Here is a 12,952-nt window from a genome sequence, read left to right as displayed (position 1 = left end):
AAAAAAGTTTGCAAATCATATATCTAAAGGGGTTAATATCCAGAATACATAGAGAACTCCTAAAAATCAACAACATAAAAACAAATAACCTGATTAAAAAATTGGCAAAGGACTTAAATAGATATTTCTCCAACGAAGACATACAGATGGTCAATGAGCATATGAAAAGATGCTCAACACCACTAATCATCAGAGAAATGCAAATCTAAACCACAATGAGATATCACCTCACACTCATTAGGATGGCTACCATCAGAAAAACAGAAAAGAAATGTTGATGAGGATGTGGAGAAACTGCACCCTTATGCAATGTTAGTGGGAATGTAAAATGGTGCAGCCACTATAGAAAACAGTATTCTGGTTCTTCAAAAGATTAAAAATAGACTTACCATATGATCCAGGAATCCCACTTCTGGATATATCCCCAAAAGAACTGAAAGCAGGATCTCAGAGATATTTGCATCCCCATGTTCACTGTAGAATTACTCACAACAGCCAAGAGGTGGAAGCAACCCAAATGTCCATCAAGGGAGGAATGGATAAGCAAGATGTAGTATAAACATACGGTGACATATTATTCAGCCTTACAAAGGAAGGAAATTCTGACACATGTTACAACATGGATGAACTCTGAAGACATTCTGCTAAGTGAAATAAGCCAGACACAAAAAGATAAATACTGCATGAATCCACTTATGAGACATCTAGAATAGTCAAATTCGTGGAGACTGAAAGCAGCATGGTGGTTGTCAGGGGCTGAGGGGAGGGGAGAAAGGAGGAGTTCTTGTTTAATGGGTGCAAAGTTTCAGTATTACAAGATGAAAAAGTTCTGGAGATCTGTTGCCCAGCAGTGTACATATAGTTTACTGAACCGTACACTTAAAAAGGCTTAAGATGGTAAAGTTTATGTTTGACTACAATTAAAATTTTTCCAATTATTTTTTCTCTTTTCGCTGAGGAAGGTGAGCTGACATCTGTGCCAGTCTTCCTCTACTTTGTATGTGGGACACTGCCACAGCATGGCTTGATGAGCGGTGTGTAGGTTCATGCCGGGGATCAGAACCCACGAACCCCCAGCACCGAAGTGGGGAGCATGAACTTAACCACTGTGCCACCAGACCAGCCCCCCGATTATATTTTTAAAAGAGTAACAAAAATATGGAGGAGGACCTGGGGGTGGAGAAGGTTGTCACTGGCAGCTGGTACCAACCACAGACTGTCAACAGGGGACAGCTTTACAGCAGGAGGGGAGGGGCAGAGAGGAAGTGGGGACCCCATCTCCTGCACAAAGAATGTGGGGGCCACCTGGTGCTCCACAGAGCTGCATGAAAGGGTCCTACTGGCCCTCAGTGGGAAGCTCAGCTTCCCCCACTGAAAAGATGGGGAGGGTCAGCCTGCAACCTTAACCTTAAAGCAAAAGGATGCAACTGCTTGCAATCTGTGAAGAGGGCGCGAAAACACCATTCGTTAGTCAACCCACTGGCTGGTCCTGACCTCAGGCTTTGTTTCCACCCCTGTGCCTGGACCCCAGTTGTGACAAGATGCCACATCCCTGTGCCATCCCCCTAGGGAGAGAGGTGGCCTTGGAAACCTGAGACCCACCCATCTGGCAAGTTCCCTCTGGGACTAGCATTCCCCCTAAATCCAAGCTCTGCCACATAATTGGTCTCTTAGCACCCCCACCTTGTGTGTGCTGTCCCCAGCCTGGAACGCATCCCCCCCAGTCTCCTCATTCCCCATCCTCTGCCCTTCAGCTGAGTAAATTCCTCCTCATCCACCAAGACCAAGTCGAATGTCTGCTCCTTCAGAAGCCGTCCAACGTGCAGCCCACCCAGCCACTCCCTTCTTTACGCCATCTCTGGACAAATAGCGGCACACACACTCCCCTACACAGTGCCTGATTTGACTCCCCTCCCATCCTTCCACGAGCATCCTTAGATAGCACAGCGCTGCCCATCCTCCAGTCCCAGCACAGCACCTGACACGCAGGTTTCAGGTAAATACTCTCCAGAAGCATATTTTCCTTGCCAGACTGAACTTTTTCCCCCTGCAGTTGGGTCTGCCCTCCACCCCATGGAACCACCTTCCAGCCCCTTACAGGCCTGCCTCACCCAGGACACTGAGCCACACCCAAGGCCTCACCAACTGCGGCTGGGCCAGGCACCAGGGCATCAATTAAATAGGAGTTTGTTGCAACCAGAGCCAAGGCCGCAGCCCCTGGAAGACAGAGCACCTGGGCACTGGTGCTCTGGACCTGCATCTTGGCTCACTCCTGCCTCTTCCCCGAGCTTCGGTTCAAGGTCATTTCAAGGTCATGGTGATACCTGTACCATTCCTCATGTCGACCTGCACTGGCGAGCTCAAGCTCACAAAGGGCTACGTGAAAACCTTCATCTTGAAAACTAGAGTTTCACCGACATCATCTACAAATCTGCCAGAGGCTGTGAGCATCAGCCAGGAAGGAATGACAGGTGCTTGAGAACCGTTTTGCCCCTTTTCTGCCCCACAACATGACCTTGTTGACTCAGCCTGTGTACCAGATGTGTATCTCTCTGCCTCCCTGCTTGGAAACCCCTCTTTACCTTCCTGGGGCCCCTGACACCTGCACATCTGAGGGCTGGCCCAACCCCAGCCTTCGGGAATTAAGAAGCCCCAGTTGAGTACTTTAAGACGTTCGGTATCAGCCTCCCCAGAGGGAGCTGGATTTGTGGTGACTGAGGAGGGGCAGGAATCACCCAGCGTGTGAGCTCAACTCCCATCTGTCACCTACAACGAGCTCTGAGACCTTGGGCAAGTTGCTCGCCCTCTCAAAGCCTCAGTTTTCTCGATTAAAAAAATGGAGATATTTTTGTCTACCCCACAGGGTGGCTATGCGGACTGGAAGAAATACTGCCTGCACGTTATTTCGCCTGGACAATCGTAAGCACTCAATAAATGACAGATGATCTGGCTATGACGGGGTCGTTATCACCATGACCACTCCTGGTAGTCCTGGTTGGACCTTGGCTTCCACTTCTACTATCTGGCCTTGTTCCATAAGGAGCCATCCCGCCACCACCACCCCCGGACCCCAGCTCCAGTAACTGGATCCCGTGTAAGTCCCTGTACTGAGTTTTACCTGCACAGTTCCAGGGCCTCTGACACTGGAGTCTGCGTTCCTACCAGTTCCTACCAGCTCGCCACCTCCAACTGTTACATAACCAGGAATTGCACCAGCCAGAAAACACTGAGGCTCAAAATCAGCCATGGTGTGAGCATTTACACCAGGGAAAGCAGCAAATCAGATCTTGTTTTGGTTCCTTTTATTTTTTTCTTTTTCCTCCAGAGAGCCAGTTTGCCAGCATCCCACTTAGTCATCCCTGAGACCTCTCAAAGGAATTCTGCTCTTTGAGCCCAAATAGCAGCTCCTCAGCCCAGACCCCGCCAGCCTTCCCAGAGAGCTGTGTCTCTGATGCACATGGCCTGCCCAGGCTCCCCACCCACGTGCAGAGCGGGCACTCGCTGGTCCTACCAAACTCTCCAGAGGCCATAATCCACGCCGCTCTGTCTGTGCTGGTCCTAACCATGACCCTGACCCTGACCCTGACCCTGCTCCATGCTCCAGGCTGCTCCTCCCCAGCCCAGCTGGCCTCTCCACTGGCAGCAGCTCCACTCTAACAAAGAGGGTTTTCCAAATGCCTCAGAGAATACCTTCACGACAAAGCTGATCCAACACACTGGCGTTGACTCAGAGCCAATACCACCATGTACCCTGAAATGTTGCTTGAGCCAGGAATTTTGAGGAGCCTGGGGTCCTTGCTGCAGAAATGACCTTCCCTGCCACAGCTGCGGATTGAAAATAATTCTCCAGCCTCCGGAATAAGCCCTTCCCCAAAATACCCCACTAAACATTCTTGAAATGATGGCCTTCTGCCTACCCCACCCATAAGTACAGTGCGAGGAAGAAGGGAGGGGCAGACCATACCTGTGAGGGATGGCCATGTGCGGGATGTCGCAGCAGTGAATTGAGACTGAAGCCCCAGTGGAGGTGGTTCTCTGAGGCCTGCTCCCAGGGAAAGTCAGAGGTCTCGAGTGACTCGCTCACCAAGGTCCCGCAAGGACAAGGATTTGTGTGTATAAGGCTAACAATGAATTTTAGAGCTGAAAGGAACTTAGAAACCCTTTACGATGGACACTTCCAGAATAGCACGGCCAAGTGTACCCAACCATCTGATATAGTAAAGGAATAAAAAAATTTTTGAAGGGCATGAACCCTCAAGGACAAAGAGACTAGCAAGGTAACAACAGAAGCCTCAGGATGACAATACTTACTCTGCAGGATGTTGTAAGGACCAAGGACACAATGTTTGTTAGGAGCCTGGCACAGGTGGGTACTCAGTCAATGCTGTTTATCATGACCACCAATTTTTAATAGTGCAGTCAGAATTAAAGTTGGAGTGCACTTGAAATTAGCAGTCACGTTGGTTCTCAAGGGAAAACAGAAATCTCTATTTTTATGTGTGCAAACCTTTACTTAGGAATTGGGGCTGAGTGTTCTGCTGCTTTTTAAGATTTTTTTCAGCAATGGCTTTTTTAATGTTTTCATTGTGAATGCTCAAAAGACGGTCAGTAAACTTGAGGTCAAAGGGCAGCCAGTGTGTTTTTAGGTGTGTTAAAGTGGGTAAAAATTCAATAGAAAAGGCTTAACATCCTACAGGGACGAAATAGTCAAAACTCAGTGAGAGGAAAAAAGAAAGTGAAAGAGAAAGTCAAAAAAGATGACCTATAAAGTGAAAGCCAGGAAAAAGGAAGGTATCGGAAGAGGCAGCTTCTTCATGAGCACTGCAGCCCTGCGACAGGCAGACCTCCCCAAACACACGCGTCTCCAACTCGCCCCTCCCTGCTTCCTCACTGCCTAACCACAGAGTAAGGAGCTCTGCCGCCTAACGACCTCAGGGGTGGGGAAGCCTCGTCTTCCCCATCTCAGCAAAGGGACTTTGGGAAGCTTTTCATCTAAAATGACCTGAGTCTTGGTTTTCTTATAATTGGAGATAACATTTCACAGGACCGTTTTATGGAGAAAATAAGAGAATGATGCACGATGCTTTGGCCAGAAAAGTACTCAGTAAGTCTTCGTGACTCATGACGTACGATTTCCCTGAATACCTTCATTTGCCCTAAATAGGCATTTTCAGTTTGTTAACAAGTCCTCTTTGAAGTCCAACTGTAGGGTAAGCTTCCCAGTCTAAATATCGCCCTATCGGTGAGGAGATACCCTGGGTCACCTCCCTGTTGGAGTCTCCTTTCCCTCCTCCCCTCCCACAGGAAGTAAAGAATGATGGAGCTGTGGGCATGTCAAGTTGAACACGGAGGATGGAACGCACACTCCTCTGGGTCTTCCCCAAAGACCCCGCTGCACTGAGAGCAAATAGGGGAGAGGGGAGACCTACAGATGCTGACATTGAAATCTACAGAGAGCCCCCAGTGAACAGGCAGGCGCCTACCCAAACTCCTGGCATGAAGTCTACCCATGGACAAGCCTGCCCACTGGACTCACAGAGCTGCCCAACTATCTCTTTAGCGCCTCTCTCATAGAAACAAATTCACAGCCACGGTTCATATTAGAACAAGAAAGAGACCAAAACAAACAGAAAACCAGGAATTCTGAAGAAACAGGGTCAATGCAGGTAAAAACTTCTAAAACACTATTCTCGATACCCAAGCAGAGAGCAGAGAAAACGCTGACACAGTAGCAGGAGGCTTTTTAAAAGAAAATTCAAGGAATAAGAGAGAGCTTTTGGCAACAAAAAATATGATAGCAAAAATTAAAAACAAGTCCAATAAAAGAGTTGGAAAATGAAGTTCAGAAAATCCAGAGGTTAGAACAAAAAGACGAGATGGAAAGCATAAGAAAAATAGTAAGAAAAATAAAGATTCCATCCAGGAAGTCTAAAATCGAATCATTAGGGGCATCAAAAAGAGAGAAGAGGACTCTCAAAGAAATTACACTCAAGTCCACGCATTGAAGGGGATGAGTTTCTAGATGGAAAGGGTCCAGTGAGCAGCCAGAGACATGAATAAAAAGCACCCACACCAAGCCACATTGTCATATAATTCACAACACCAAGGATAAGGAAAACCCCTAAAAGTTTCCAGAGAGGAAAAAAATCACAAAGAATAAGGAATCAGAATGGCATCTGACCTCTTTTTATTTTTTTGGAGATTAGCTCTGAGCTAACTACTGCCAATCCTCCTCTTTTTGCTGAGGAACACTGGCCCTAAGCTAACATCCGTGACCATCTTCCTCTACTTTACACGTGGGACGCCTACCACAGCATGGCTTTTGCCAAGCGGTGCCATGTCCGCACCCGGGATCCGAACCAGCGAACCCCGGGCCGCTGAGAAATGGAACGTGCGCACTTAACCACTGTGCCACCGGGCAGGCCTCAGCATCTGGCCTCTTAAAGCAGTTCTGGACACTTGAGCACAGAAGCAATGCCTTTCAAATTCTGTGGGAAACAGATTTCCAACCCAGAATTCCAAACACAGCCAGACTGCCAATTAAGTGTGGAGATGGAATCAAGACATTTGGGGATAATAAGATCTGAAATAACCTGCCTCCCCTTCACTCTCTCGGGACATTCCTGGAAGACGTGTTCCATCAAAATGAGGGAGTTAAAAGCAGGAAAGAGGGAGATACAGGAGCCAGGATTTAACTTAGAAAAGAGAGGATGTGAATTCCCAGGATTTGGTCAAGGGGGCTGCAGGACGACAGGCCGGCAGCAGGCCTAAGGAGCAACCCGCACACATAGAGTAGGAAGACACAAGGCTGTCGGGGAGTGTCCCCAAATTATAAAGGAGACAAGACAGAGGGTGGAACTGATGGGACCTGAGGTGCCCGAGCAAGGCTCTGGCAGAGAGTCTGGGATAAATTAGTGATTGTGTATAAAGAAAAGTAAACAGATAAAAAGAACAATCGTTACCTTCAAGGAAAGCGAAAGTCATACAAGGAGAGCAAGGTAATCCTAACAGAGCAAGCTGTGGACTACATTCACGGTCATAATAATGTAAATGCTGCAATACTGATTTAAACAAAAAATTCAATTATATTGGAGGATCCTAGAGGGAAACAGTGTGGGAGTAGAGAAGCACCAAGTGGACTAGGGCTTCCTCTCCTCTAAGAGGATGTCTGTAGGGAGCGTAAAACTTAAAAGTCGGGAGATCGCTCTACCAGCACGTTATTTAGAAACATGGAGGTAAACCAGCTGAACAGCTAAAAGAGTTGAAAGTATTTGCCTCTGGGTAGTGGGAGTAGAGGAGGCGTTGGATGAAGACAGAAATTTTTCACAACAAGTCTTTTGGTTTTATTCAATTCTTTAAAACTACGTATAGTATTATATCCATAAAATATTATATTTTAAAAACTAATAAGAAATCCTTATAACCTCTCATTTAACCCATTTTAGGAAACTGACACAGAGCAAAAGGCTTGCCTAAGATCACCCAGCACGGGAATCCCTGGGTCTCACATGGGTTCCTTTCCCACCACACCCGGCCGTGCATGTCTGTTTGTGGGCGTGCCCCATATTTAAGAACTAACCCATCTGGACATGGGACACATTTCTTGTCTCAATGCAAAACCAAAAACCATTTAGGGCCATTCAGCATCACTGGGATTCTTGGCTCTGGTTTCTAACAAACATGTTAAATATACAGGCCCAAACAGGAGAGCGTTATTTCTGGCTTTGCCTTTCCAACCCATCAAAATCAAATTCTCAAAGCTTGACCATTCACAGGCATCTAATGGATTTCACTGTTGTTGTTTTTTTTACCACACATACGAGAAACCCAGGTAACTTAAGTGTGCGTCTTTGAACAACTTGTTCCTGTAGTCTTTCCCAGTGGGTTCTGAGTGACCCTTCACAGCGCTGCACACATGGATAGCATTCACCCCTAACCCCCACCCCTGGCAGGCCACCATTTCTGGAATTGCAGGGGTTTCTGTTCTCTGGAACCATGCAATGAAACTCACCCCACAAAGAGGGAAACTCCGAATAACAAGGCCCTTTGAATGAGCTCCCAAACTACCCAACCCACGCAGAATTCCACTTTATCTTATAGCAGGATGCATGTCTGTGCTCGTGTTAAAAATGTACGGATTCAGTCGCAACCATGATGGAACAGGTGAGCTCGCACTAGTCTCCTTTCTGAACATCTGTGAGCTCCAGCAAGTGGAAGAGACCATTTTAAATGACAGGTTTAGTCAAATGCTCAGGAGCAAGGCAGATCTCCGAGCACAGACTTAGAAGTGTTTTCTCAGCTTTTTCCTGTTAGTAACCTAATCTCCATCCTCACCTAGACTGGCCATGAAGGGAGATCCAAAGAATTTAAATTGTCTTATCACTTCTATAAATTCTGCTCCTTAAAATAGCTGCTAGTGACTTGTGTCTCTGTAAGGGACGTACTTTTCAACCTGGTCTTGCTAATTTGTTTGCTTCTATACACTGCTTCAGACAGCTTTTTGGTGCTATTTAAATCTTTACGAAGGTAGAAATAGGAGATGGAAGACATTTCCTCCTATTCTATCAAATCACACTAACTAAATTCTTGATTGACATTAGCGCTTATGTCTGTATCGACTTCATCAGTATGAATTGGGGTGTTTTAAAACATATGGCACGCAAGCAGTACCCCAGAACAGTTAAATCAGAATCTCCGGGGATGGGACCCAGGCATCAGTAATTTTTAGAGCTCCTTGAGTCATGGCAGTGTGTGGCCAAGATGGGGAATCCCTGTTCGGTTGTTTCTCTGTCATAGGAAAGCACTGTCTTTACCTTCCGCTGCGTCCCAGCGCCAGCGTCCTGGAGCAGCAAATCTTTTTTCTTTCCTCCTGAAGGAGCTTTGTGGTCTAGCTCAAGTCAGCCTGCTTTCAAAAGGTGTTACATGGGAGCACTTTTACCACCAATTGGCCATCTCTGCATTATACTACATCATCTTTCCCACTGTGAGAAACCCACCGTTCCTCAATCCCCAGATAAAGAAACTCCCAACGCCTCCCCATGCTCCAAGGCTGCAAAGGTCTACCAAAAAATTAAAACTCATTTGTACTGCTATAGACGGCGACCACTACTGGCCCCAGTGACTGCCCTGGAATCCCAATTGGTGTTAAAATCATCCTAAATGTATTTCCTTGAGACATTTTTATTAGCAGTGCCCAGAGTTTTTCCACTAAAGGACATTTCTAGAGATTTCTACAATTCAGCATTCTCCAAGGCAGAGACAGAAACAAGATTTGAGAAAATTTTAAGTTGACTTCCCAGTAAGGACACCGATTATTTAGATTTCTCAAAGTACTTTCAATACAACTGTATTTTTAAAAATCAAAGTCCGCAGACTCAACAGAAGAATGAGCTGGCATATAGGCTCCCCATGCACGGGGATGAAGACCAACCCATGCTCCTGACTGTGGACTCCCGAGGGAAACACACTTCTCACAGTAGGAAAGGTGATGTGGTTTAATGCAGAGATGGCCAATCGGTGGTAAAAGTAGTCCCACATCCCCGAGAAACCCAAAGCAGACACAGCTCTTCCATCCCAGCCACAAAACCAGTCCAACACTCCATGTAACCCTACAAATTGTGGAAATCAATAAAAGAAACCTTAACTAACTTGGAGTCTGGAAGGCCTGTAGGAGGAGCTCTCAAGCCCTATCAAACACCATCAATTACACCAAACAGGAAGAGAGGGAGGCTAGCACCTTGGATGGGAAGTAAAACTACCTTACCGCTGAAAGAGGATTTCTCTCCCCATCAGTCAACAGCTCAGACAATGAGAAACACTGCAGTTCAGCCAATGAGAAATGACACAGCTCAGCCAATGAGAAATGCTGCAGCTCAGCCAATGAGAAACGCCACAGCCAATGAGAAATGCCTCAGTTCGGCCAATGAGAAATGAAGCCTTCAGCTGATGAGAAGCCCTTGCCACCCTGAACCGCTTCTTTCTCCCAATGGACTTTCATTTAGAACAGCCCCTCCCGACTCCCCTTCTCTATAAAAGCATCTCCCCTCCTTTGTTTTCTGGATTTGCCTTTAATTTGCCATAGCACGCACATCCCAAATTGCAATTCTTTTGGCTATTCCCAAATAAACTCACTTTGAGATAAAATAACAGGCAAATTTGCTTTTTAAGTTGACAAAATCAATTAGAGACCAGCCTATTTCATGGGAAAGGCATGAGACTTTTAGCTTAAAACAAATAACCACCAAAAAAAACCAAAACGAAACGAAACCCCACCTGAGTTAAAACCTCAGCTTTGCTACTTTCTAGCTGTGTGAACTCGGTTTCGTCTCTAAATTATCAATAATGATGACCGTCTTACAGCTGTCCCAGGGCTTGTGGCTAGCGTCCAGCACATAAGTGTGTCCTAGCAGCTCAGTGGCTCTGATCACAGTCCCAGGAGCTGCCTCTCCTTTCTCTCTCCATCTCCCCTTCTGAACACCCCAGATGGCAATGAACTGTTTGGAGTTCCTGGCTAAGGACAACTGGAGAAGATCGGCAGCTCACCTTGCTAGAGCCCAAATTGCCTAAGGCAGCCTTTCATCTTCTGCCAGCTTCTTACTTCCAAGTGAGAAGCTCTTGAGTATAGATGCTGAATATGGGGATCATTTTTTTCAGCTTTGCAAATAGACACTTACCTTGGGTCAATAACAATCTGTTTACATTTTCTAAGTTATAAACACTGGATTCACTTTAGGATGTGACTTGCCCTAAATTCTTTGAACTTATTGAGAAGGCCATAATGTAAAATTCTGCAATCTTTGCTTGTGTAAAAACTGAAAAATTTACATGCTTTGGTTGGAGCACACCACACATATAGAACTTGAGATCAGAATGTTAAAATGGGTTAAAGTTCCTATGATGGGCCCCTACTTCTGGGTTGTTTTGGATACAACACATTCCGCTTATTCAAGAGGGTTGAGAATAAAAATGTCAGCAGGACATATTTTTGGAGACATATATTAAATAAAACAATGACAGAGTCAAAAATAGACACAAACCCCAGAAGCTATGCATCCATTAGTTTAGAATACGCTTTTCTTCAAAAGATACATTCCTTAAACTATGCAAAAAAAAAAACATGCTCAGAAGTAATACTGTGCTATTGAATGCTCTACAGGAATAAAAATATTAAAATATGTGTTCAAGTAGGTTCCATGGTTAGCTGTTCATCACTGATTTATTTGAACCAATCAAACACAGATCACACTGGCAGGTCAAAGTCTTGTGCCTGCCTGGGGCAGAATGCCAAGTGAAAACAGAGGCTTATTAAATGCCTTTGATCGTGTTGAAGGTGGCTGTTTTGCAAAATCAGTTAAAATACCTTTGGCCTTGCTCTGACTGCAATTTCTCTTAACCTAAATTTACTGTTAAGACTTCTCACTTTTATTCACACTACTGTTTTTACCAGTGTAAAAACACCTTCGATTTTTGTTTCTTTCCAGCCTTTCCATGTGCTCTCACTGCTCATTTCATTTGCCATAGTATAATTTCATAGGCAGGAAAGTTTGCTTCCCCAGAGAATCTCTATTTGCCCTCAAATCTATTTTATTCTTGGGTAGCTCAAATGGTAAAGAAGATTCAGTGAAGAACCGAGGTCGCATTGTTTACTCAGTGTGACCTGATGTCACAGGGGCACATCCTCCTCCTGGAGCAGATTCCTTCTATCACACCTGGGTAAGTCTGTAGGATGCTAATGACATCGGCCGCCTGGAAGAGGTTCCAGCTCCCACACTGGGCTCATGCCAGGGCTGCTCTGTGAATGGTCCCGCCAGGGCATTTCCCAGGTTCTCCTCCGAACTTGGCAATGACCACGCGCGCACACACTCCTTGATCTTCCCCAAGGTGCGCGGCGCTCCGGTGGGTCTGCGGTTCTGAAGTCCTACAACTGTCACGTCACAATGATGACCAGCCCTGCAAGGCGCTAGCCGAGGACAAGGAGTGGGACACAGAAACCTCGTCGGAGATGCATAGGATCACCGGACCCTGCTCCTTCAAGGACATGGCCCTCCAACCTGGACCCACCAAAACGCCCCTGACTCTCAGCCAGGCGCGTCACCTATCTCGGAGCGAATGTCATCAGAAGCACCTCTTGAGCCCCAAGAGCCGGCTCCGGCCGTCCTCGCTCTTTTGCCAGCACCCCCGCCCCGCGTCCCCTGTACCCGAGGCCGGCACCCGAACCGTCCGCTGCGCCCCGCGCGTACCCACGTCGCCCAGGAAGTAGCCGTCCGCAGTCCGGGGCTCCATGCCGCTCGCTGCCGCGCGCCCCTAGCTCAGCGGCCCGGCGACTGGCGGTGCCGGGGACCTGGGCCGGCGACCGCGCCGGGCCGGCTGGGCGGGGCCAATCGGCGCGCTGGGGCCGCGCGTCCGGCCCGAGGTGGCCCCGCGTGCCGGGAGTTGTAGTTCCCGGGCGGTGTGGCGCCGCTCCCGGGACTCGGGGCCAGCGCCGCTTCGCGGTCACCTGCGTCCCACTCCCCTGTCGCTGCCGCAGCGCTGTGCTGAGCAAAACGTGTCCATGTGTAAAACGTGCCCACGTGCGAAACATGTCCGATGTCTACGTGTAAAACATCCCCATGTGTCCAAGAGCTGAACATGTGTCCACATGCAAAACACGTTTCCACGTGCAAAACGTGTTCATGTGCAAAAGACGTGTCCATGTACAAAGCATGTGCCCACGTGCAAAACGTGCCCAGCTGCTAAAACTCACTGTCATCCTTCACATTATCGAGCTCAGCAAAGCTCAGGAGTCCCACCATGACTGAATTTTCAAGATGGGCTTCCAACCAGCGCTGGTGTTCATGCTCCCTGCGTCTTTCATCTTTCGAGATGAATCATAAATTCCAAATGGTTCACATTCTTTTTCTTTTTTTTAACCCCTATCCAAATCTTTAGGGACTGTTTTAAATCCAATGGTCCC

General features: G+C 47.1%; 1 protein-coding gene across 1 annotated transcript in view; it reads right to left on the bottom strand.

Moving 5' to 3' along the window:
* ASB13 (ankyrin repeat and SOCS box containing 13) overlaps positions 1-12,616 on the bottom strand; it is a 29,383-nt gene extending 16,767 nt beyond the window's left edge. The window contains exon 1 of the mRNA XM_008516876.2: positions 12,240-12,616. Within this exon, the coding sequence (XP_008515098.1) occupies positions 12,240-12,282 (43 nt within the window). The 5' untranslated portion in view covers positions 12,283-12,616. The remainder of the gene's footprint in view (positions 1-12,239) is intronic.
* Between the last annotated feature and the right edge of the window lie 336 nt (positions 12,617-12,952).

Source organism: Equus przewalskii, chromosome 30 (genome assembly GCF_037783145.1).
Source record: "Equus przewalskii isolate Varuska chromosome 30, EquPr2, whole genome shotgun sequence".
Taxonomy (NCBI): Eukaryota; Metazoa; Chordata; class Mammalia; order Perissodactyla; family Equidae; genus Equus; species Equus przewalskii.
This window is presented reverse-complemented; position numbering and strand designations above follow the sequence as displayed.